The 27,483-nt window shown below is 39.5% G+C and overlaps 1 protein-coding gene across 6 annotated transcripts in view; it reads right to left on the reverse strand.

The window, feature by feature from the left end:
- The window catches only part of CRIM1 (cysteine rich transmembrane BMP regulator 1), a 186,810-nt gene that overhangs the window by 25,591 nt on the left and 133,736 nt on the right, over window positions 1-27,483 (reverse strand). For 4 of the 6 annotated variants that reach the window (XM_079109590.1, XM_079109593.1, XM_079109589.1 and 1 more), the window contains 6 exons: window positions 23,655-23,783; window positions 14,070-14,226; window positions 11,394-11,515; window positions 10,043-10,252; window positions 6,395-6,610; window positions 1,363-1,584 (listed from right to left, as the gene is read on the reverse strand). In XM_079109590.1, the coding sequence (XP_078965716.1) occupies window positions 1,363-1,584; window positions 6,395-6,610; window positions 10,043-10,252; window positions 11,394-11,515; window positions 14,070-14,226; window positions 23,655-23,783 (1,056 nt within the window). The remainder of the gene's footprint in view (window positions 1-1,362; window positions 1,585-6,394; window positions 6,611-10,042; window positions 10,253-11,393; window positions 11,516-14,069; window positions 14,227-23,654; window positions 23,784-27,483) is intronic. The other 2 variants (XM_079109591.1, XM_079109592.1) reach the window with 2 other exon arrangements.

A 27,483-nucleotide genomic window follows, 5' to 3' on the forward strand; every position in this document is an offset into this window, starting at 1 on the left:
GAAATTTACTAATTACATATTTACCAGTTAGACAGCAAAACACAACAGGAACTTTTCATCTTAACAATCTCGAGAATTTTGAAAAAGTAAGCGGCACTAAATTGGATATATGCCTCGATATATTTTCGGCTCCATTTAAGAGCTAACAGAACTTAGGGGCAGTACAGAGAGGCCCACGTCCCAGTCACTAAGAGCTATCATATGTTCCCGTTTGCTATAGACACTTCCAGTCTATACCTGTTGTCCCACCATAATTATTAACAGGCTCCATTTCACCCTCAAAAGTATCAAGGCTTGAAGAACAAATTACATAGATGGTCACTCTAAAGGAGAGATCCTAGCTTCCCAAACATAATTTTTAATTCTTTTCGGTCATTATGTTGAGAAAATCTAGCTCTGTAAGATTCCTGAAAAAGACGGTGTCATAACTGTCACAAAACTCTGTGGCCTGAATATCTCTTTTCCCCCCAGGTATCACTCCAAATATTTGCAATGATTGGTGGCTAGAAAGCATGCAAAATCTCCAACAATAAATGCAGGATACCTCAATTAATAAAATGGAAATAATTTTTCATTTGCTACTCTGATGAAGGGTTCACTCTCAGATTGAGATACGTCTTGTTTTTCATTTGACTTTATGAGCTAAACTGGATGCAAAAGCAGTAACAGAGTGACAGGCTTGGGAGCAGGAACAGTCCTTGATTAGAGGAGCCAGCTGTTTCAGTCTCGCCTTCTGGTTCCTGGAACAGTACCTGGCTTATGTTCAAAGGACCAGTTTGGTAGGGATGTTAGGGGCTAACATGCCTATGTCCTCTGCTCATAAGATGTATCACCAGGGGTCACAAGAAGGAGAGGGCTCTGTCAGTTACTCAGGCCTCTGTGTGCCTAGGCCATCAACATGACAATCACGCGGCCTAAGTAGAATCAATTAACTGCCCCAAGACAGGAAAAGCTGGGAGATTAAATTAACATTTCACACTTGGTAGAACTCGGGCTGTGGCACATTTTATACACTAAGTGTACTTTAATATGAGAAATGGGAAAAAAAAAAAAAAAGATCACTGAAAATAATCAGGTGGAGAAATAGGGTTCTGATACTGAAAATCCTAAACCAGCAAAGGATCCCAATAGAATATGACAGTGCTATAATATTACATTCTGAGAAATTTCTTAATTCTTTATGTGTTTCATCTTGGGAGCACCTCTTCTGCATCCTTTCCCTACTTGGTGTTCCTACATTGGTCTGTGCGGCATGTCAACCAGAAAAACCAATTTCAAAAATATTAACTGATCCAGCAAATGGCTGTCAATGTCGATTGAGTGGCCATTGGCAGAGATGAAAGATTTTTTTCTTGGTCTTACCTAGGCAGTATGGACAACACTGGCCTTTTCTCAAAACAGGTCTTTCACAGGATACGGAAGGGCAAGACTCAGAGTAACAGCTAATTATGCTATCCATGCATACACAGCTGGTACAAACGTCAGGCTTCCAGGACTCAGCTGCCAGGAATATATCCCCTTCATCATTTTTGCAGTAACTAGGCACGCTCTCATTATGGGATGAGGAAGGCTGAAGAGGTTCATCTGGAAAAATGAACACACAGGTCAGCAAAGGAGATGCTGGAGGCTACCGACTGTGCAACATGGTGGGTTGTTACTCAGATTTAGCAAAAACACACCTAGTCACTATGGTCTGGGTGCCACCTTAAAAAAAAAAAAAACAACTCAGTTTCAAATCAGGAAGTCTGATTCAGGCAGGGTCTTGAATTTTAAAACAAAAATAACAAAGATCAAAAAAGACCTGCCACAGAGATTCTGTTATTTGTATATACAACATACGTTCTACTCTTCTTCTTTAGCTTAACACAGTCTTGATTTTCCCGGGGTGGTCTCAGGTCTTGGATCACAGTGTGTGAAAAATCAATCAGGACAATCTGCCTTGCAACTAGGGAGGTCAGGTCACTGAGCTGTAGCTCAAGCATAATGAGGCCATTTCAGGAAAACTGTCACTTTTTCCAAGGGTAGATGTGTTGCTACTACCATTCGTCCTCATTCTTCTTCTCTTAAAAAGAAAGCATGCATTATCTCCAGCAATAAATGAGCAATACCTGCAATTAACAGAACTATTATTTTTCACTTGCTACTTATTTATGGATTTACTACTGTATTGAGATGCATCATATCTTTCATTTCACTTCATGAGCTAAACTGGATGCAAAAGCAATGCGTGTGCTGATTGTAGCTGTAACATCCTTATCATTCCATTACAGAAAGACCTCAACATCACTGAGCCACTGAGTCAATGTTGATACACATGTGTCTCCAACCTCTTATAATGGATGTAAAATAAACCTCTATTTGTTTAAAACTTGTAGCCACTTTTCCCCTTTACTTACAGCTATGTGCAATCCTTATCAATTTATACAGATTTTCATCCTATCAGACTTTCAAAAAACACCAAACTTACTTCCCAAAGTTTAGGTTTCACATTCATGGTTGAAAAGATGAGAAATCTAAATCTCACACAGGGATATAACCACTTGCAAAGAAACTACCTGCAAGTCATCTGTGTCTTTCCTATTTAAAGACTTAGACCAGAGGGTCCCTAGATCAAACTACAACTTGAAATAGAAAAGCATCATCAGAAATCCCAGGCATTTCTTTGGATGTTACAGGTTCATTATCAGATTGAGAAGTGTACTGTCTTCCATTTGAGTTTATGAGCTAAACTGAAATTAATAAAATTAATTAACAAAAACTGAAACCCCAAGTAGAAATCTTTCAGATATGAGAAAAGAAAATGTAAGTTAGTAAGGTTCCCATCTGAGAAATATCACAATCTCTCTGATGAAAGAAAGCACTTCAAGAGTCCAGAAAGAACCATAGCAGTCATACTTGGCAAAACCCTAAGAGAACTACATTTTCTCAATGATACGTTCCTTTCTCAATCAACTGCATGAACTCTGCTATTTTGAGCCATGAAACTGAAATAACTGAGACAGACATGAAGTTATTGCATGATGCAGAAACTCTAAATGTCACATTCTCCTTCCATCTGCTTTATGAATACACCCTATGGCCAACGAGTTTGATTTGACAAGAAGAGTCTCTTTGAGGACCAGGGAAGTTGCTTGTTTGGGGACCTTTCTGAGGGCCAGAGGGAGGCCAGCATAACATAACAGAATTGGCCCAAATCCTCTCCTTAAATATTTCCATCTCCCTATTACCAGCCTGGAAGGCAGAAGCACTGTGAAAGAACAGCCATTGGTTCTACTGCTCCCAACGCACCCTGGGCCCTATTTCAGGTATGGTTCCACAGATTCCATTCATATATAGGAGACTAAAGACAGTAAAATAGGACTACTTTCTCAGTGACCTTTTTGAAGTCATCTCTGCCCAGGGATAATTTCTTCTTTAAGAGACTGGTCACTGCTAACTTGTGCTTTGGCTGGAAATAAGGACAACTCATGCTTATCCACATTGGGACCTGCAAATCACAAAGGTTCTATGGGTCATATTAGCTTGGCTCTTGCAAGTAATGCCCAACTCTGCTTCTAAAAATTGAGATGAGGAAGCAGGGACAGTGGTAATGAAGCAATGAATGACAATGAAAATGAAAACTCTAGACTCCAGAGGCTTCTTATTGAGGCCCAGAGAAGACCCCAAAGGACACCAGGATGTGTCCTGATGAGTTACAGCTGGGATGCACAGTGTGTAGTGTTCTTTCACTATGTCAGGTGCTTCCACCAAACCCTGACTGGAAAGTAATCTTGCCTGTTATTTTCTTTCTTTGAGCATTTCTTCCCACATTTTCTGTCTCAGAGACCTGCCTTCTTTCTACTTCTGCTTCCAAACATTAACTCCTTTCATTTTTATTGGTGCTTTTTACTGGTGATCATACACTTTTTTTTTTTTTTTTTACCTCCCTCTCTCTTCTCTGCTATACTTTTCTTTCACTTCTAGAAAATAAAACTTGAAAAAAAAATTTAAAAGTTAGAAGAAACAAATGCTATTCTATTGTAGCTCATTTTTACTTTGGGGAATTAGGGTGCCTGCAGGGATGCTTCATCTGTCTTCATGAGCCCATCTCAGTTCAAGACTTTGCTCTAAGCCAGGCCAGAGGAAGGTGAGGGAATGACAGGGTATCTCAGAAATGGGAACACCATGAAGTATGCGGTCATTCTTGTGTACAGTGCATCACTTCAGACCATTTCAGAATACAAGTGTCCTAAGATTAGAGATGGTATTTTTCTAGATGTGTAATATGCCAATCAATGATACTTTTGAAGTTTACTATGCTGTGAAAAAAATGATTTGAGTTTTTAAGACTTTTTATCTTTTTATTGCTATAATACAGTTATGAATGGAAAGTTCAGAAAGATCCATGGCAGGGGAGGGAGCTCATTTTAAAATATAGATTATTCCAGCTACACATTGATTCACAGATGTAAGAATTACCTTTGGAATACTGACATGTAAAATAAAAAGTCCTAAGGTTTAAGATGAGGGATATCATTGAAGTTTCTCTCAAGTTATATGGAAAAAAAAATAATAAAGCACCACCCAGGTCCAACTTTATAAGTGAAAAGTCAAAGCCATTTGGGAGCTTGCTCAATCTAAGGGGAGTGAAGGAATGCCCCTCCTTGCTTGCGGGACCTGTGGAGTTTGGCACATGTGCACCCTGTCCAAGAAATCAGGCCGTGGCACTCTCAGGAGGCCCATTTCCACAGAGCTCTTCTTTTCTTCCTAGGTTCACCTCTAGTCTAGTCAGGGGTCCCACCAATGAATCTGGGCTAGTGGTCCTCGAAAAGTGCCTTCCCCACCATCCCTCCCACCATCAATTCCTTGTTCGCTGTGATCCTGGACCACATGGCAGCAGGGGCACTTCTTCAGCAAAAGCTCCCTGGGCTATGTGCACCCTTAAATCCTCCTTCTCAAGGCCGTCCTCCTCCTCCTTAATCACTATTTACTTAACTGGAACACTGGGTTGTTTGGCTTCTTCTTTTGGACTATTGCTCTACATGATAGGAGTCATTTCTATTTTCATTAAATCTCATAATCCCCGTGGCTCAATTCAGACATTGCAGAGCTATCTGTAACTGAATAGACATAAGCTCATTGTCACCAATGACCAGAACACGCCAATGGTTTCTACCAGGAGGATGTGAACAGTCAAGGCTCGTTATTAATAGGAACAACAATCAGCAGGGTATTGATCTGGGAACAACAATGATAACGATAAAAATACAGTGGGCATAGGTCAAATGTCCTAAAAACTGAACACATATGAACTATTTCTTATGCTAGAAAAGATGTCCATTAATTACACTTGTCAGATTAATAAGGCTGCTAATTACACCAAAGATTTTGTTCTAAGATGATGATACCTTGGCTGCAATGCATGGTGATGGTGGCAAATTATGTGGCTATCCCTACATGTTCACCTGATGCAGTTTAGAAAAACCATCAACATGAATCTGTGAAGGACTTAGATACTGAATATGCTGGAACAATAGATTCTGAAGAAGCAACTAGATAACCAATTAAAAAATAATAACATACAAGGGTTTACATTTTACTAAGTAGAAATGCTTTAATGATATATGCTCAGAAGGTTAAGCAGCTACTGATATAATTTGAAAGGATGGGAAGTTTAAGGAACACCAAAACAAAACCAGTTGTTCTGCTAACTTGGTAATTTTATATGTGAAAATAAAATAACTTTTAAAAAAGTCATAATTATTAGTACTATTTAAGTTACAAACCCAGTAACTTATGTTTAAAATCCTAAAAAATTTTCATTAGACCATATTTCTTTCATGACCATAAATTAACCTAAGGTCTAAGAAAAAAAGAAAAAATAGTAATACTCTACATACGTATGCAAAGTTAGTCATTTAATACTCTTGAGTCTTAACTAATTCAGCATTATAGGTTTGAGGCAGTGGCATTAGGCACATTTCAAAGTATCTTCACCACCTTCACATCTTTTCAATAATTTTATTTGCATTATCAATAACTGTTCCTCCTATTTGTTAAGAGACAAAGATGACGTCTCACAATAGCAAAATTTGGAATGATTTGGTGCAGAATAACTATATTCAGTTTTATTCCCAGAGTCTGAGATGTAGGGTTAAGGAAGAAAATGTCAGAAACACACAATCACCTTTCTTTTTCATAGTTAACTCAGGTGCAAGGCAAATTGATTGCACAAGTATATGGCCGAGAGAGGGGAATGAATTTAGGAAGCAGGCTGCCTGATGTTCCTGCCCAAGTTGCGAAGTTTGGTGTGCTCCCAGGTGGGGTTCACCCTGACCTGCTGGCCCTGCAAAATGAAACACCCAAAGCTGTGTCCTCCCCGGCCAGTGTGGGGCTGAGGTGCCACATTGGTTACCTGTACACTGGGGGCAGCAGGAGTCCTGGGTGCGCGAGGGGTTCTGGCAGAGCAGCGGTGGGCACACCTCTGTCTCACACAGTACCCGGCCACTGTGGCAGGTGCACTGAGTACAGGAGTCGATATTCCACGTTTCTCCTTCCACAAAGTATTCTCCTCCGGGTGCATGGCAAATGGAAGGAGTGCTGAGCTCTGGCTTCTGGACCACGAAGTCATCTGGGGAATGAAACAACATCAAACCACATGGAGTTATCCATTTGCAGTCTTTCCAGCTCTTGAAGAACCTGGTACCATTTGCTTTAAGGGAGAAAAAGGAGGAATTGTCTGAAGAGTATCTTATTCTACTCTCATCAAGGGAATAACGAAGAAAAGAGGAGAAATATTCCACGCATGGAAAGAGAAGACAATGGCAGAACAGCAAATCTCATGAAGTGAGGCTCAAGCGGCTTGCGTTTGTCAATAATCATGAAAGAATTCAATAAGAATTTAATTACAGGGAGGGAATTCTATTCGAGACTCCCTAAGAAGGTGCAGTTGCCTAGAATAAAGGCCTTCCTTCCATTTACTGAATGCTTGCAGCAGTCCAATTATTTCCAAGCTAAGCGCTCTACACTTATTCTTTACATCGACCTTGTGAGGTAGGCCCTGCCGTTCTGTTTCTCAAATGTGGAAACTGCGAGCTCAGAGTATGGAGAGCATTCAAGGGCCTGGAACCCACGCCTATGGTTGTTTGGATAATGGATAGACTTCCAGTTAAACAAAACTTCCAAATGATGTATGCCCTATCCATTTCATTATCTCTGGGATCCTGAGCACTTTTATGCTTGGAAATACGTCCTGCTGTCAACAGGCCACACCTAATCTCAGCCAGCCGCCAGCACACTGAGCAGGAATGCTCCTGTGGAATCAACAGTCTGAAAACTCTCACCTGAGACTAAACATTTGTTTGGCGATATCATCGTCCAGAGAGGTAAGTGCCTAGAAGCTGATGATAACTATGATTTCTTTCCCCAGAGGAGAGCTGGTTTTGGTCCCTTGGTGAGATGATAATGATAGAGAGGGAATTTAATGTTGGAATGTCTGGAGAGGCCCTGGGAGTTGCCCTGAAGTTGGGCTGGGAAAATGAAAAGAATGAAGACATTAACCATATTCGTGTAGTCCAAACACAACACGCACTTCAAGGAGGTGTTGACAGTGTGGAGTCCTGCTGAGAAACAGTCTGGAGACATCACGGCTGGCTCATGCCTGAAGCTCTATGGATCCTGGGCCCCAAGACACCACCCTGCCTGTGCAGAGATGCTCAGAGCTGCAGTCTCCTAGGGTCGGCATGAGAGCTGATGATACTGATGAAATAAAGTGGTATGGGCCAACTTCCAGTGAAGGAAGTAACTTTCAGTACAGCTGCATCTTCAAGGGAACTTTGACCAAGGGGATACAGCTCAGAAAGCTGACATTAGTCAGTGCTTACATTCACAAGCAACTGCTCCAAACTTTCTAGTTCACAAACAGCACAGATGAAGGTAATTGGAACCAAAGATGAGCTGGGAAATGATGATGAACGTACATTTCCTGTGCTTTATAAAGAAAGAAAAATTGTTCAAGAGTGTGCCAACAAACTAATGTTGGAAGAAGGCTCCCTTACTGCACTTAAAAAGGGTTCTGAGAGGACTGACAACTGTCACCCTTTTAAATTGGACATGGAGTGAGCGGGAAGGAGGAGATGTGTGCGCCTGAAGGTGTCCTATCTCCCTATTCCCCTTCCTCTATCACGTGACACAAGGCAAAACACAAGAGGGCCTGGAGAGACGAAGAGGAAAGAAAAAGAGGATGGAGAAAGAGAAAAATAAAAGAGACGGTATTATCTGATGACTATTCTATTAGGAGTTTGATTGCTGTTCACTCAAGAAAAAATCGGGTGTCCCTGAATGGAGGAGGCGAGTCTTTAAAGTAGAGTCCACAAGTACAAATGGCTCTAGGGCTTCTAGTAGGAAGAATCTGCAGGTGGCAATCCATTAAAGACAAGACTTTGGAAAAAGCATGACTACGCACTCATACATAAGAATGCGTTTGTACATGTATATGCACACAGTTGCACACCTTCACTAATATTATATGAGAGTTCTGTAATCTCTAACAGAGAAACATACTTCTGGATTTACTGACTTTCAGTTTTGGATCAGTCATCTCTTCTTGGTCATGACTCTGCATTGCCACTGATCTGACTCCTAGACTTCCTCACTGAGCATATGTATGTTTAAGAGACAGCCAGATGCAGGTTTGCACTCTATGCATTCGCATCTGTAATTAAAACACAGGTCTTAAGGGAACAAATTATTTTTCCTTCCCTTAAGAGTCAATACAGAATCCTATCTCATTAAACTGCTTATTTACCTTCTGATCTGGCAGACACCATGGTGTTTCACATTTAACGAGGAAAATAGTTGAAAAGGAAAAGTTTTGAAGCAGGGAGTATCTAACTGAACTCTGGGGAAACAAGTCAAGTCATTTCTTCTGCATTGCAACCTGGTCCTCTACAGATGTATGGGAGCTGCCTGCCAGGTTGATGGAATAATTACTGAGGTATACAGAATCTCAGAGCTGAAGGAACTTTATGTGTCCCATGACATGGGATGCAACACAGGTGCTCTATGGCTAGCACAAGCCACTTCCCTTCCCAGGCTAGTCCTGCCTTGGTGCAAAATGGCCAGACCTCAGGCTCCTTCCTATACCCTTTACACAAATGGACTTATCCACATGGAGATGCGGAACCAGAGGAAAAATAATCATGACTTCAAAATATGACAGTAGACTTGTACTTTGAAAGAAACCCTATGTGAGAATCAGAAGACCCTACTTCTCCCTGGTCTTTCAGCTGACTCTTTTGCTTTTGGTAAGAGAGTTAATATTTCTATGCTTTTTTTTCCCAAATGAAAGACAGTCTAAGCATTGTTCCCCTAACCCAAAGTGGCTTGCATCAGAGGAAAAAATAACAGATATGGAACTATGATGAGCGCATTAGAAAAAAGGCACTAGATGAGAAGTTATGATAATAATTACTGTTATTGACAACTGTAATTTAGACCCCCATTAATTAAAAATCTGTTCTGTCCTTCTAGTAACTTACTTCGATCACTGTTATTATGACTTTAAATGTGTGGTCACTCTAGACTTCTCCACTTGGCAAGAGTGCCACATGTCCATTGATTTAAAAAAGAGCAACAGCCACAGACTTTGGTAATTCTTTCCCTCTCAGGATATCAGTGGATAAGAGATAAGCTTTTGTATAATAAAACTAGCACCAATCCCCTCAAACTAAAACAGTCAGCTTTAATACACTATCAGTAAAACAGAGAGCTGGATTTAAGTATATAAGCCCACATCCTTTATAAACCAATAGTTTAAAAATCAATATAATTGAGTAAACCACTCAAAAATAGTTTCTAGAGCTTCAGAAATTTCTCTGGTCTTTTGCTAATCATTTATAGTACTCGGCCGATTCTGTGGCTGTTGTTTACAGAAGGCACGGAGAGCAGGAAAGTGTCCCAGGGGTCATCTCCATATTTCCCCCAGAGTCACAGGTGCACATGAGGCCCTGCGAGGCAGGAACCCTCTGCATTTGAAACAAGTGAGAGGACAGTCAGCTGTTACCTGCACATGACGGGCAGCACTGTCCCGGATGAATGGTGGGGTTGCCACAGGCAGGCACTGGGCAGGTGATCAGGGCACACATTTCCCGTCCATTGTGACAGTAGCATTCCCGGCACCCATCATGCCAGCTTTCCTCATTTTTATGATGATGGCCATCCATGGACAGACATGTGCCTGACTGGACAGGTGGCCTGGCGGAAGCAGGGACCTCTGGACAGACAGAAGGCAGCCTGGTGAAGAAGCAGCTACAGCACAGAAGAAGTACCTGTTGTGTTCTTATAGGGGATGGAACTTGGCCACCAACAACTACGTCTATGAAGGACAGTCAAGTGATCATGGGAAATGCTCAGGAAAAGAATTTAAGTCAACAGGCTTTTAATCTTGAAAGAAGAAAAAAGAGAAAAGCTTACTCATGTGTTTCTTTCCTATTAGCAGGCTAACTTCTATTCCTTTCCCTGTGGTATTTCGCATAATAATCAAACTGATTTTATGATGAATGCTTCATATATGTTTAATAGATGGAGAATCATTTCTCTAGAAGCTTTGTCTAGTAGGGAAACCCTGGGCCTCTTGCAATGAACAGATTTTTGTTCTGTAGAACAACTGAAGCAATTGACTAGAGGTTTGTTTACTCTGACCTCCTCAAAACACCATTAAGGTGGTAACTGTCTAACTGAAAAACGGCTGAGCAAACTTTAGTGATCTTTTATTGCTTAATCAATGTATCATGTTAACAACTACAACAAACTAAACTGGATGGGTAGCAGGGCAGGGCTGAGAAAAGGGCAGGAATGGTAATCTGGGTGCACACTTAATGACTTCAGGAGTGGCCTGAGGCAGGACGTCTCAGCAAGTGGGATGCTTGGGATGTGTGCTCACACGCGGTTCTAGGCTGGCATGTGCTACTCAGTTCATGTCTAAATTCTCACAGAAAACTGTTATGAAACACACGAGCATATCTTCAACTGCACCAACCTCAAGGGCACTGAAAGGAGGTTCTACTGTTAGTTGTATCAGTCCCATTTCTGAACAGAGGGGGACTTTACAGAGGCCAAGATAAACTTTTGTTCTAGGCTAAAGTTCCTGAGACAAGCAAAAGTGAAGAGCTAAGAAGTGATTAATTTGGTCAATGTGCTTATCCATCATAGGCTTCGTTTAAATTCTGTTCTGAGCCCTTTCATTCCATTAAGATGAAATGAAAAAAGAGTCCCGTGGGGTCCCACGGAGAGTGACAATTGTGTCAGAGCAGGCAGCAATCACTTAAACCATTCCATTTGCAGGATGTCCTTCTGCTCTTTGTTCCTGTAGCCCTGGCTGCTTTAAGGGGGAAGGGCTGTGTGTTCACACTTACCTCTGCACTTGCAGATAAGACAGCCATGATTGTCTTGCTGGAAGCCCAAGGGGCAGATTTTACTGCATGGGAGCTCCGGACATTTCCTACAGCGACAGATGTCACAGCCATGCTTATTCTTCCTGGGTAATTAAAATTTTGCCAGAGGTCAGAAAATCAAAGTCTCAAATGATGCCCAACCACTCAGACCAAGGGTCAATGAAGTGATATTGCCATTTAAGCAGAATGACTGGACTTCTGCTCTTAAAACTCCTAGGGTGACATGTAATTAGATCCCTGTGGGTGGATCACCACCCACCATGACCGAGGTTTAGAACTGCCTGGGCACTTCTGTGTTTCTGGGACATGCTGGTCAGAATCTCAATGACATGATTGTTGATTTAATTAGGAAAAGTGGTACCAATATAAAAAATGCATGTGTAACCATATAATACAAAGGTGAAGGATCCATCAATGTTGGAGATTAGCATTAGGCACAAATTTTTATTTTGTTAGGATTGTAGAATTCCTCACATGATCACATTCCCTGAGAAATTCTAGACACTAGTAAAAATTTTAGTGAGGTATCTACTAAACTTCTAGAAGATAGGAAGAGAAGACTTAAGGACCTGCAGACCAGAAAGGGCTATATGAATGTTGATAAAGAGTAAAAGGGTTATTAAGAGGCCCCACAATCAAGGTCCAGTAATTACTTCATTGGTCTAGGTAGGAAAGAATAGCCTCCATCCCTTAGGTATGTCCTAAGTGCAGAGGAATAAAGGAAAAAGTCTGGAGGAACTTTTTTTATTCTCCTTAATAAGCTTATCCATATTCTGTGTTGCAATAACATCAATATCAAATAAATAAATAGACATTTATAAAAAACATTAAGTGGAGATTTTTTGGACAAAAAGTTTCTTACCAACACTACTTAATTTTCTTCAAAAAGAGAGTAACACAAGAAGCTCACCCACTCTCCACACTGCAGTACTGAGCACTTGCAGGCTTAGCATCTCCTCTATAGGCCTGGTCCTAGCTGAGTTTCTACACCTCTAAGGGAAAAAAATAACTGTTCTATTTACCTTCATGTTCCAACCCAAGTACCACTAAAGTAGCAGTCAACTGAAACAGAATTCCTGTTCTTTCTCGTGGACAAGTGAAGGGGCTCTAGAAGATGGTCCTATGAGAAACCTTTGACAAGTTACGTCTGTCTGTTCAAGTGACAACTAAAATACATTTTGCTAAGTGAAATAAGTAGTGAACACTAGGGTCTATTCCTTTATTTCTACATAATAAGGTAAATGAATGACAGCTTTATGTCATATATTGCATCATTTTTGAGATTTGGGTTCATTTTTCACGCATTCATGAATCCTCCGTCCCAACTGTCAGCACCTGCTGTATGCATGAGCTGATGGTTCACCAAGGGGTAGGGAAGGCCACCTTTGTCCTAATACTCCCATAGCCTATCTAGTCAAGATTTCTTTTTCAAAGGTTGTCCTTAAACACATGTTTTCCTTAGTAAAAGAGCCAGTGGCCCATGACAGTCAACTGGGTTCCCCCTGAATGAATGCAAAATGCAATCTGTAATCTACCAAGAAATTTCCCTCAAATATGAAGGTTAAGTTTGCAAGTAGCCTTGATTCTGAACTGTCATAACACTAGTAAGTGGCTGCTACTATAATGCTGATACTTTATCTTATATTAGCAGTTAAGTAGTGAAATAACTATGCTTTTATTGTTCTCATATTTTAGAATTAAGAAAATGATAGTTTATGTTTATTTGGAACATTTTTAAGAAAAATGTTTTCAACTTAAGTATCCAATTAAAATTGAGAATAAAGATCTATTCCAATTGAGAATTTTCAAAAGGAAGGATAAAAAAAATGAATGAAATAAGATGGACAAAGGATGATGGATCTAAGTTCCATATAATTTGATATAACTAAACAAATTGGAAAGGCACAAAGATTGAAATGGAAGAAAGCAAGTAGAAAAAATGATGAAATAAGATTCTGAAAAGTGATTTGTTTTTAAATGGATTAGCTTGTCATAAAAGGTAGAAATTGAAATAATAGCATTTTGGTCTATACTGAGACTAAAGAAACAAATATGAAATGTTTATTTCCCTCATGGAATAATCTAGATTTTTGTAGGGGCTGACTCAATATATATTTAAAAATACAAACCAGGGACCTCATCTCCAAGGAAACTCATAAAATCTGTCATGTAAAGAAAACATGAAATGTTGACTAGCTCCAGAGTTAGAAATGTCAGCATGGCAGGCAGGGTACCCAGTATGACGAAGGAGTGGCTGTTGACTGTATGGGTTAAATAAAGTATCACAAAGCAGTTCCTAGGACAGCTGTGAAAAGCTGTGCCACTAACACATGACAATTCTATCCCCACTGGCCTGGGGTAGTGTCCAAAGGACCTTGCTATGGGGAAGTCTCACACAGCAGACATAGAGTGTTTTTGGCACATTTACACAAAAGAGCAAGAATAAGACTTCACTCTTTCCTTTGGAGACACATTTCTTTCCCTGCTTTCTGAATGACTATAAAACCAGCACAGATATTCTGGACTTGGAACATGACTGACTTCTTCACAAACACACCAAATGGCTAACAGAATGGGTGCGAACATCTCAACAGGTTCCACCGAAGGGCGGGTTTTTCTGAATTGAGAAATACGTACAGGTATCCAAGTGGACAATACTTGTCACACATTATAGGTCTGCACTTCTTGGGCCGTGGGCGGCACTGACAGATCTCGCAGTTGTGGGCATCAGTTAGGAAGCCGAAGGGACAGTCCAAGGCGCAGCCTTGTTTAAGGCTGGAGCACAGCTCCTCCCCTGTGAAGACACACGGATGACACGTTTCTTCCAAAGGTAAACAGACCAGGATACATGGTGGCTTCAAAACCTTCCCCACATCCTCCCATCTTCCACAGACTCAAGTTTCTCAGCTCTACCGCTGCATTAGTTATCATGGAACAGTGCAGATTGTGCTATTTCATGGTTACAACATGACTCTACCCTTTGATAGCAAGACACAAAGTCCAACTCAGAAGTGGATTTCTGAAGCTTAATCAAATCTGACAGGTTTCAAGTGAAGAGTAATGACTGAGGGTGTTTTTTCATGAAAATTTTTTATTAGTGACTTCTAACCACTGATGGTAGGTAATTCATGTTAAAATATGGGAATGAGAAACTTACGCTCCAAATTTCACTGTGTATTTTATTTGTATTGCACATCATCAAAGATGATGAAGGTACTTTAAAGTTCACATTATATTTACTCTTGTGGATATTAGATGGCTTCACATAACGCTGCATATGGTATGTAGCCTAAGGGATTTCTTACCCTTTTAAAAAAGCACATCTCTTACAATATGATGGAAAGTGAAATTATCAGTGCTCTATTTAGATATCTTTTCTTCCTGTATGCTGACAAACATTCAGGTATTTGGGCATATTTAGTTAGTTAACTAAAAAAATGTGTTGAAGAAATATTCATATTCATGTCTGATTAATGTTTAAACCATCTGAAAGTTTAAACCACCCCCCATTGGCAGAATCTGAAGGGACATCCAACTGTCCTCTGTTGTCAACAGTTACATTATTTTAGAAGCAGGAGAAGTGCTGGTGACTGCCAAAAGAAACTACTGAAGATACGAGCTTCACTATGTCTTTTAGAGCAAGCAGTCATGAAGTTCATCTGGAAGAATAAAAATCCCAGAACAGCTAAAGCAATCCTAAGCAGAAAGAGCAAAGCAGGGGGTATCACAATGCCAGAACTTCAACTATACTACAAAGCAACAGTAACAAAAATGGCATGGTATTGGTACCAAAATGGACAGGTAGATCAATGGTACGGAATAGAGGACACGGACACAAACCCAAATAAATACAATTTTCTCATACTAGACAAAGGGGCCAAAAATATGCAATGTAGAAAAGATAGCCTCTTCAACAAATGGTGCTGGGAAAACTGAAAACCATATGCAACAGAATGAAACTAAACCCCTATCTCTCACCCTGCACAAAACTCAACTTAAAATGGATCAAGGACCTCGGAATCAGACCAGAGACCCTGCATCTTATAGAAGAAAAAGTAGGTCCAAACCTTCAACTTGTTGGCTAAGGATCAGATTTCCTTAACAGGACTCCCATAGCACAAGAAATAAAAGCAAGAATCAACAACTGGGACAGATTCAAACTAAAAAGTTTTCTCTCAGCAAAGGAAACTCTCAGCAATGTGAAGAGAGAGCCTACAGAGTGGGAGAATATCTTTGCCACTCATACTTCAGGTAGAGTGCTAATTTCCAGAATCTATAAAGAACTCAAAAAACTCTACACCAAGAATACAAATAACCCAATCAACAAATGGGCTAAGGAAATGAACAGACACTTCACAGAAGATGTACAAGCAATCAACAGATATATGAAAAAATGTTCAACATCTTTAGTAATAAGAGAAATGCAAATCAAAACTACCCTAAGATTCCATCTCACCCCAATTAGAATGGCGATTATCAAGAACATAAGCAACAATAGGTGTTGGCGAGGATGTGGGGAAAAAGGTACACTCATACATTGCTGGTGGGGTTGCAAATTAGTGCAGCCACTCTGGAAAGCAGTATGGAAATTCCTCAGAAAGCTTGGAATGGAACCACCATTTGACCCAGCTATCCCACTCCTCGGCCTATACCCAAAGTACTTAAAATCAGCATACTACAGAGATACAGCCACATCAATGTTCACTGCTGCTCAATTCACCATAGCCAGATTGTGAAACCAACCTAGATGTCCTTCAATTGATGAATGGATAAAGAAACTGTGGCATATATATATACAATGGAATATTACTCCGCCATGAAGAATGATAAAATTATGGCATTTGCAGGCAAATGGATGAAATTGGAGAATATCATGCTAAGTGAGATAAGCCAATCTCAAAAAATAAAGGACAAATGATCTGGCTGATAAGTGGATGAGGACATATAATGGGGGGTGGGAGGGGTTAGCATTAGGGTTAGGGTTAGGTTTAGGATTAGGGTTAAAGAGGGTGGTAAGAATGGAGGAAGGAAGGACTGTATAGAAGGAAAAGAGGGGTGGGAGGGGTGGGGGGAAGGGAAAAAATAACAGAATGAATAAAACAACATTACCCTATGTAAATTTATGATTACACAAATGGTATGCCTTGACTCCATGTACAAATAGAGAAACGACATGTATCCCATTTGTTTACAATAAAAAAAAAAAAAAGGATTTTAAAGGACATTACAGAGCTGAACAGAAAAATATAGAAAATAAAATATATTAAGGCAGGAAAAGCATGCTGGCTGATATAAATGAAGCAAGTTGAGACCTCTCTGAACTGAAGTGTAGAATTTTAAAGAACATCAAATTTAAAGAAGAAAGCTGATATGGTAATTACTACTGGGTGGCAAGGTCTGTATGCTGTTGTGCATGGACTGGTAAGATGGGAAGCAGAGATGGTTCCTGCTGGAATTCTAAAGGAATTTTTATTTTATATGGACATTATTCAAGCATGAATACCGTAACAATGCACAAGACACCAGGAAAACCAGAACATGTTTGTCTCCTCCACAGACAAATCTTACAATCTAACAAAAAACCTTAACTATAATTAATAGGCAAAACGGATCCACGTTTGACATAAATATTTTACAACAGCATCTTTTGTGACTCTTAGCTGGCAATACTTGTGTAACTTAATTTGTTATTTTCTAAAAAGGAAATGTGACTTATGGTATAATTTTCTACTTTGCTGTTATCATAAACCTTTCATTACACATATTTAATATAACCTCATGGGTCTTTATCACCCTGTTAAGCAACTGAATACTAATCTGCATCCTTAAAAGATAAATTCTAACTGGCTCATCTAAGAATTTGTAATTATGTGACTTGGAAGGAAGGTCATTATTTTTCATTTCCCATTATTAAAGAAATGGATGAAACAGTGGAGAAGACTCATAACCACATTATTATTATTTTTTACATAAAGATCTTAAGGTACAAACCCATTTTTCTATTATAAGAATTTTAAAGTCTTGACATGAAGTGAATTATGTTGGGAAATAGATAAATTAAACACATTTCTACAACTTTCCAGAGTCAGCATTCTTCGGGATTAAATTCCTTGAAATTTTCACGTTTGAGCATATTTTGTGTTTTTATTTTTCTCATCCTGTAAAAAGGAAACTTTTCCCATAGACTTTGATCTAGAATGCTCTTCACTCACCTTAAAAGAGCTATTAAATAACTACTAAGTTTAAATAATTGGATAAAAAAACCAGATTTTTCTTCAACATATCTCTTTGCTATCATTTGGAAGCATCCACCAAGGTCTTAGTGACCAGCCTGTGACACCATTAGGAGGTGGTAGAACCTTTAGGGGGGCCTAGTGGGAAGAAGTTAGGTCACTGGAGGGGTGTCCTGGAAGGGAATACTGGGACCCTGGGCCCTTCCTGTCTTTCACTTAGTGGCTGCCATGCAGTAAGTAGTTCCTCCCACCATGTTTCTCCACTATGGTATACTCTCTTACCACAGGCCTAGAAGTAACAAGGGTAAGAAACCATTGACTGAAACCTCTGAAATTGGGAGCCCAAATAAACCTTTCCTCCTTATAAATTGATTATCTTAGGTGTTTTGTCACAGTGACACAAAACTAAAAGCAGATTGGCCATGTCACCTCAAGTGAAGTGCCCCAGCACCTCCCTGACTTGGGGATCAGTCATCTGTGGGCTCTGGCCCATATTATCTCAATTGTGCTTCCCAATAAAAGGAAGTTATAGGGCAGGGCCCTAATTTCTTTATGTCCACAGTCCAGGACTATCATAGCATTTAGCATGGAGTGGGTGTTCAACAACTAGGTGCTGAATGAATGAATCAATGCATCAATTCAACCCTGTTGCTACTTGCTCTTCTCCTGACATGAGAACTGCCACACTGAGGGAAATAACAGTACAAAAAACCTTACTCTGATAGCACTGAAATTTTTCAAAACAGTGGCATTTGCTCAAGACTTCAAAGTAACAACTTCTAGTTCAGAAAGAGAGAACACTGAAGTCAGAAGGTAGTCCATATGTATTAATATGAACTAAATACTTAAATAAAGAGATGAATGGTCAAATTGGAAATACCTTATTCATGGGGGTGGGGGGCACAGGGGTTTATAAATTTGCTTGGAATGCTTTATCTCAAGGCAATCGGTGGAGGAGGGGAAGGGAGGATTTGTGTTCAAATTTTTTCAGGCTTATAACTTCACTGTGATCTAAAAATGCTCACAAATCCATGGAGGGAAATTATCATTGAAGGGAAAGCCATGAAGAATGGCATAGTACAGGGAATGCATATTATGGTTGGTGGATAGGAACTGCACAGTAAACTCTCTATTCATTCTGGAAAAGAAAGCTTTAGTCCTAGGGCCCAGATGGGACCCAAGTGCAAGGTGCATCATTCACTCTTTATCGTAAGGGAATGCAATGTGACTTTCATGTACCGAAGTGGGTGGTGCCCCTGGAGGTGTCCTGTATACTTCTTTGCTCCAGTACTTTAAACTCTTGGATACTGGCAGTTTCTACAAACTGTTAACAATTAAGGATGGCTATGAAGTTTCTGAGGCTACTAAACAAGGAAACACAGCATCTTGACCCTCACAGTAGGTGTTTGTTCAGAAGTACGATAAAAAGAAAACAAGGAGCCCACCACCTCCCCATATATGATGCTATAACCTTCTTGGGATGCTTGACTCAGAGATATTTCCTGAAAGATATGACAGCTTGTTCTTCCTTGTTACCATTAATTTTACATATGTGCATCAGTTTCTAAATAAAAGCATCATTAATTCTTAGATTCAAAGAATGTTAAAACTGAAAGAAAATTGACCAATAAGCCAGTCATAATCTCTTGATTTAAAGATGTGGACAATAAGATGCCAAAAGACTGATGCCATTTAATTCATACAGATATCATTTAACGCGCAGAGTTTATTAAGTAAGGTGAAGCGTATTGTGCCTGATAACAACAGTGAAAAAGTAATGTTATTAACAGTTTGTACCCCACTCCCCAAAAAACAGTTAGGATATTGGTAGCTTAGTTACAGGCTTTTAGTTTTAAATTTTGTTGCAACTATACTTTCTGAAACATTTTCTACCATACTACTTCTCTTTATTGTAAATATGTCTTTGAGACACTGAGTCAGGGATTATTTAGTTCTCCATATGCCCCTAGCACATTACTTTGTTTAGTAGTATTGTTACAAGATGCTATTTTTACTAATTAAAATAGCAAAGCTACGATATGCTCAAACAAAAACCTCCTTTGTCATATACTTTTCACATATTTTTGGAGGACATGTTTCAATAGGGCTTTATTTTAATCCTAATGTAACTGCCCATGGTATATTGGATTATGTTGCAACTTCTTACAACACATTAGCATATTACGAATATTACCAATATCAGTTAATGATAAAGGCATTTTTATTTTCTTTGCATCCCTTTGGTGCTTAGCCTATAGTAGGAACTCAACAAATGGGAGGTAAATCAAAGAGTAAATGAGCAAATAACAAACCAATAAGAAAGAAGAATTATGTATTGATTGTTGGCCTTATTTTCAGAAATGTACCAGTGGGAACTAGGTTTGATCCCCAAAACAGAAAACAAAGCTATAAATGATAACAACTATTGCAAATATAAAAAGGCTTTGATGGGATGGAGAAAAATAATGAAAGGGAGAATTCTGAACAAGATGAATACTTATCACACAGAGCAATGGGCCAAAGAACACCCTACGCCCTACCTGACCATAAGGACATTTTTTTCCCTAAAATCAAGGAGAAAGAGCATTTGAAAACACAGAATGAATGAAAACACAGAAGTTGTTGGTGAGTGTCCGGCGAGGGCAGGAAGAACTGGAGGCAGGTGGGAATGAGGAAGGAGGGGAAGCTGGGGATTTCCATAAAGGGCGGCTTGGGCTGACTCAAAGGTGGAGGTTACAGAACAGCTAGCGTGCAGAATCAGCTGTCGCCCCACGCCGGGCAAGGAGGCTGACTTTGGATCTGTTCACATACTTGTTCTTCACGATAGCCCATTAGTTAGGTACTGTCCTCTGTCCTTCATGGATGAGGGCGCAGAGGTTGCAGAAGTAAAGCAACTGGCCCTGATCCCTCAGAGGCAGGTCAGGGTGACGCTAGAGTCTGCCAGGGGAGCTGTGTGTGAGTACAAGAATTTGAAACCAGGACCCTGCCATGTGATCTGATCTGATTCAACTCCAAAAGATGTGGCCCGCAAGGTTGCAAAATAATCAGAATAGCTAACAGGAGTAGGAGAAGGGGGAGCAGAGGGCATCTGCCCCCACTTCTGTATGATACGAACTGGCAAACTCCGCCTGGTGTTCATGTTTTCAGGTAGAGGGTGGCAGGAGCGAGAGACAAGACTAGCCCAAGTCAAGAACCTCAGGGTGATGAGCTGGACATGGGACCAGAACAGTGAGCCCTCAGAGGGGGACCTTAGACAGGAATGACGTCCACAGGTGTCTGTCATCCTGCAGGTTCCCTGCTTCTCAGTCAGCTGATATCTGCTGAGCACTGAGTATGCCTTGGGTGAGGCAGGAACTTCCCCACTCTGGTGTGAACAGAAGCGTCCTCCTAGCAGGACTCACTTTCGTAGGTCACAGAAGTGGGCTTTAAATGGTGGCATTTCATTAGTTTCGTTATTTCTTGAAGTAGGTCTTGCATTTTATTCATCTTTGTGGCCTTGACACTTAATACAGTATGTGGAACGTGGCAGGTGGTAAAAGAAGAAGGGAAGAGAAAAGGAAGAAAGACTAGATATTTCTACAAATAGGCAAAATCTGCAAATAATGAATGGTTAGTAAAGATTTATAGGTTTAAAAAAAGAATTCCTGGCCCAAAATACAACATTCTTATACATATTTCTTCCTAAATGTGAGTGAAATGGAGGTTACTGTCAGGTGTATATTCCTTTTGAAAGTCAGAAAAAACTCAGAGACAAGGCACAGGAGTTCTTCCTAATAGCCTCAATTTGCAAAAGGCCAGTGATACTTTTAACTTGCCTTAATGACCACGGAGGGAAATCCCTTATTTGGACTTAGGGACAAAAGTTCCTCATGAAGTGCCAGGAGTCTTACAGAAGTATGATTAGCCAACGCAAATTTTATAACAGCAAAACCCAGGTGAAGTATCTGGGTGAAAGGATGGACACATCTATATTTTTAGATTTTTAAAAGGTTCAAAAAAAACTCATGCACGATTCCATGATGGAAAAAAAAAAAAAAAAAAAAGGCTGTGTAGCTCAAGAGGCATTACAGGGACTGAAATATAAACATTTCATGACACAATTACCAAATATCTTGGTGTTAAAAAGACAAGGTTGACTATTTATGTAAACAAGTGTGGCTGCCAAGACAATTCTCCAGTGAACTTGGCTTTCCAAAAGGAGGTATGAAAGGCAGATGGGCACATAGCAGAGACCTGACCTTCCCTGAACAGACTCAAATGGAGAAAGGCAGGCTAGCCCCAGGTGGGGGGAGGCCTGTAGGAAGTGTGAGGATGGCAATAACCACAAGAACAGCAGTTGGCACCAACTCTATGTGGTGGTAACACATAACAGAGAACACAGAATTATTCTACTCCTATTTTCTATCTTCTTAATAAAAAATATTCTTACAAAAGAAAGCAATGAATGATCAAAGTTAAGAAGAATGTTAAGCCCAAGATAACTGATAAATAAGAAAGTGAGCATCCTTCTATGTTAAGTAAGTTTAAGCCTCTGAGCCCAGGATAATTATATCCAAGGCCCACAGAGAATCCGCTTATTATAGAACCATTGTCTATGTTTGGGAGAGAACAGAGAGAATAGAAAGAAATTCCAGAAAACAAGCCAAATGTCAATTCAAAAGGATAGAGGATTCAGAAAACACACAAAAGTGAACATTAACTGACAATTCTTCAGGAAGAACTGCTGTACATGATTGGAGACGATCAGAGAAGCACTGACCACTGGAACAGCGACTACAAGCACCACAAGCCACTCCCCACCAGCTTCAGCTTATTCTGAAGTGAGGCTGCCAGCAAAAGAATGCTGCAACTATAATGCATTTTGATTTCAGACAAGATTTCAGGGCATGGGTGTCCAGACTTCCCTGTGGGGATGGAGCTGGTGTGGTTTGCTGAGCTGTACCCTTGAGGAGTGAAGACTAGGCTCGCTGTCATACCAGAGGGCCCTGTCCTTACTTCTGTCCAATGACTCAGATGAGGACATGTTAAGTGGTGCTTATTCACTATAAGCTAAGAGGTGTAAAGAATAAACTCATATTATCAAGAGTAAAACGTATTCCAACTAGTTGGAAAGTGGTTTAAAATGATTAGCATAATTCCTTGTTAAATTTGGCCCTACATTTATTTATATGATGAAAAAAATTTCCAATGTTCAAATACAGAACAGATGTGAAGCAACTAACAGCAGCTGATGTAAAAAGCACCTAGTGATACTAACTGCTCATAAACTCAATATTAGCTTATAGCGTGCAACTCAAAGAACTTGCTGCATAGGCCACAAAATAGCACTGCAAACTCTGGAATATTTTATTTCTAAGCCACTTTTTACATAAGGACAATGACGCATGGAAAAGACCAACTAAAAAGTAACTATGTCACCTGAGGAATTATGAAGGGGACTGAGGATGTTTATTCTGGTAGAGGAATTAGGGGAATTCAAAATAGTGTTAAACATGTAGGGCATATCCCCATTCCACTGTGGAGAAATGCAATATACTTAATCTAGGTTCAGAGATCGTGGTCAAAAGACATGATTGGAATCTACATGGAGCTGCAGTCAACAAAGTGATGCATATTTTAAGAATTATGGCTGCCATAGGTGGGATGGGACTTCCTTGTCACTAGGTAACACCAGCAAGGGGGCTGTGAAGAGAGTCGATGAGGTGGCTGGAGGTGTACGCTCCAAAGCCATTTTGGGCTGCACCCCCAAAGAAACTGGACATTTCATTGTGTGAGAACACAATGAAATCATGATGCAAACCAGCATAAAAGAGTAGCTCTTTTTCCCCCAGACGACTCGCATTTGTTTGTGTTAAGTATAACATTTCCCCTTTTCTTCAGGTTGTCAAGGGAATGTCTGAGCAGGAGTGAGAAAGATATTCAATCACATAATATACCTTGACAATGTCATATTAGGCCTCAGAAAAAATACAGCCTTCTGTCTACTCACTGTTTTTGCACTGACAAGTTCGACAACCATTGTGATCAAGTTTGAAACCATAAATGCAGTCCTTCTCTGTCAGAGTGCAGTTTGATAACTCCCCACATGCAGGTGGATCAATTGTGATGTAGGTTGGTTCTAATAATAAAGAGAGAAAAAAAAATCAATGAAACATATGATTATCTCTAGATGCTATTCGATCTCTGAAATCCCACACTACATTAAGTTACAAAAATCCAATCATGATTTTCATCAAATTCTAAAATTTTTATAAGATCTTGTAATGTTGTTAACCCCTGAAATAAATATTCAGATTTTTGAAGATGTGAAAACTCCACTATTTTTTTGTTTTTGGTCTGGGGATCAAATACAGGACCTCACAAGATAGGCAAATGCTCTATAATTGAGCTACATCCTCAGCTACTCCAATTCCTTTTGTTTGAGCAATATGTACATTCTGGGGTACCCTGCAGATGAAAGGTCAAAATGTTACCTGTTCTTCTATTTCCTCATAATGACTTCTCAGTTTATTTTTCATAATTACCAAGACCCAGTTGCCAAAGGTCAATTATCTCATTCTACATTCGGCAATACTTCTGAAATCTGTTAGCATTTTATCAAAATTAATAAATCAGAGATGCTTTTGAGAATGGTTTAACATACCTAAATTTCTTTTATTTTTTATGTGACACTCCCTTGCTTATGACAGATGATGTGATGGATAACGGTGACTAAGAGTTTATCCTCAGGGCCTGGAGGCCCATGGGAGTGGCAGGGTGAGACACAAGCATTCAAGAGAAAAGAACAGGCAGCCATGCTGGGAAGAGAGGCATGGAGGAAATCGAGATCAGAGGTGATGCTTTACCTTCTCTGCCAAGTTAAGAATGAAGAACTGCTGCAGGGAATAACGGTGACTACACACACTGCTTCCGTGTTATGTGTTTATACAATGTCGACGGTGTGCTCCTAAATGCCTCCAAGCTTCCCTGTACTCCAATGAGACGGGTGCTATCATTACTTCCATGTGTCTGTCAGGTGAGGAAATCAAGTACGATGACTTGCCTGTGGTCACTGCAGCAATAAGTTCCACAAGATTCAAACCCAGGCAGTCTTGCTCCAGAGCACCACTCTGAGCTTCTACGCAAAACAAAGCCTGTTCAGTGGTACCTGTCCTGTGGTGCATCAGTAAGGGACAGCTGTGGGGTGGGAAGAGTGCCAGGCTGTGGGAAGAGTGTTGCCAAAGGAAATAGAGATACTAACATATTTAAGTAGCATCCTTCCAACCAAAAGATACTGTGGGCCTCTTTAAATTGTTTCTCACACTCTCTTTGTGAAGAAGCCAAGTACAGGATGTCTCTACCTACGTTTTACCAGATGGAAAATATGAGGTGCAGAGAGGGTAACTGGCTTATCTAAGTTTACATAGCAACCCAGTAGCAGGCTGGGAATAGAACAGAACAGAGGTTCCTGACCTCCCATCCAACACTCTATCCATTAGTCCACACTGTCTTCTCAAGTTTCATCTTCTGTTACCATGGAAGACAGACCAAAATAAGTGTTTTAGCTGCCACTGCTAAGATCAAGAGGTCAACATTTTTATCCACCTCCTAAAATGGGACAATGATTCAACTCTTTGCAGGTAGGAGACAATGGTGACTTTTTAAAGAGATGCTCTGACCAGTAAAAATATGTATGATATGAACATCATAGTTTCTCTGCCTTTATTACAACCTACAATTCAAAGAACACTTTCCTGAAATTTTTATATAAACTTTCCAAGGCTATAAAATTTATGATTTCCTTCAATGACTAAAGCATTCTTTCTCATAGTCAACTGTAAACATCTAGAAGTAGAACTTTAAGAATAACTTAGTACTGCTTATTTCCTATATTCTTTAAATTTACTATAAACATCAGTCTTCAAACCTGTTTGTTTTTCTTTAATCATTACTCTTGTTAACCAGTCAAAACTGTGGTCTTATTCTAGCCATCAGCCATCAGACTGCCCATGTTTTGTCAAAATATTCTAACCACAAGAATAAAACAGAGAGGGGAGAACACTCACATTGTCTTTATGTAAACCACACCATGGGTTTCCCCAGTGAGGAAGGACTTCAAGTTCTAGAGAGTAACTAGACCAAGGACTGGGGAGGATTCTGAAGTCTACATGCACTGTTTTAGTGAGGATAAAGATAAGTCTTGAGCACATTTACACACAGACCAGAACCTTGTATTCTTTACTGACGTTTAAGATGTGAGGTTTCTAAGAAACTTTTGCCTTCAGAAAACATATTATGGGAAGAGACATATTTGGGGAAGAGTACAATGACACCAACAAAAAAGTGCATAATAATCACAGGGTGGTATGGAATTCTACTCTCACTGATCTGTTAAGAGACTGCATCGTCCAACTTCACAAAGAAGATTTTTCACCTCTGAACGGTATTTTTCTTCAATAAAGATACTGTGCTATTTCTTGATACATTTTATGATTAATGGATAGGACTAGGAACGTGATCTGTGGCTAGAAGATGAACAAAAAAAGAAAAAACAAAAAAAACAACAAAAAAAAAAAAAAACTCAGACAGTTGTCTGAGGATCATAACAACATAACAGTCCCAACACTCCATCCACATGGCTTGATGGCTTGGTGAAGAGTCACGTACATCTAATATGACTTTCTCCAGGACAGGAAATAGGTTCAATATGCTTCCCAAAACATTTGGAATAATAGTTTTTGTTCAGTTAAACAAATGAAAATTAAATGCACAAAAGGGCTGTTAGGTATGTGATGGTCATAAAATGTGCATGTTAAGTATTTTAGATAAAATAAGTGCTTCTAGATGGATGTGGTCACATGCTAGAGGTAAAAAAAAAAAAAAAATACTTCGTACCTCTAAAATCAGTGTTTTCCCATTCATTTATGACCTATATTTAGATGGAAGAAATTGGCAAGTATATACACTGAAAATTCTGGAACCCTTAGTATTTAATATTAAAACATAGAAAAATTTTTATCAAATCATTTACTTAAGAAAACTGTCAATTTACACTGGAACTAATCTATTTTTCCTTGTTAGATTATTCACTGTGATAGAGTAATCATAGATAAAAGCATAATTTTTAAAGGCATTTTAACACTTGGCATCTTGTTTTTCTACTTTTAAAAAATAAGTATCTTGTTCTTATTCAGATACAACCTGGAGCAAATTCTAAAAGCCTTTTTGGGGGTGGTAACATGTTACTTGGGTCCCTCCTGCGTCATTCTACATCCATGGAATAACCTGATTCATAACGGGCACAGCTGCAGAGAACTAGCTAAAGACATCCTAATTGTATTCTAATATTGTATTTTGCAATCATTTGTTGTATTCTACTGCTTTTGATCATTCTCCCAGTTTAAGAACTGTTTCCTGTCACCTGAGGCCGTATCTATAGTAGTGCGATTTCTACGAGAATATTACAATAGAAACATTAAAGTATAAATGATCTACAAAAATTCTGATTTTATCAAACAGATCTGAGAATTTATTTTCAGTCTAATATGTTAATATATAATCTCAGAACCACTCCTACTGCTAATGTTAGGGCAGTTTTTTGAGAAAGAGTACTAAGAAAACTGAAAATTCAACTCCTTATTCTGAGTAATGAACTCCCAAGTGGGACAAACTTAACACCATCCTGAGTTAAAGTATTTTAAATTGACACTGCATTTACAGTCCTGAAAGAAGAATAACCAAGAGCTGGTTAGATTTTTTAACATAATTTCTAGTCTAAGGGACTGAGAAAAGAGATGATTTTAAAGAATCTAGACTCAGAGTATCAAAGTATGATTGTG

Source organism: Sciurus vulgaris (genome assembly GCF_902686455.1).
Source record: "Sciurus vulgaris genome assembly, chromosome: 14".
NCBI lineage: Eukaryota > Metazoa > Chordata > Mammalia > Rodentia > Sciuridae > Sciurus > Sciurus vulgaris.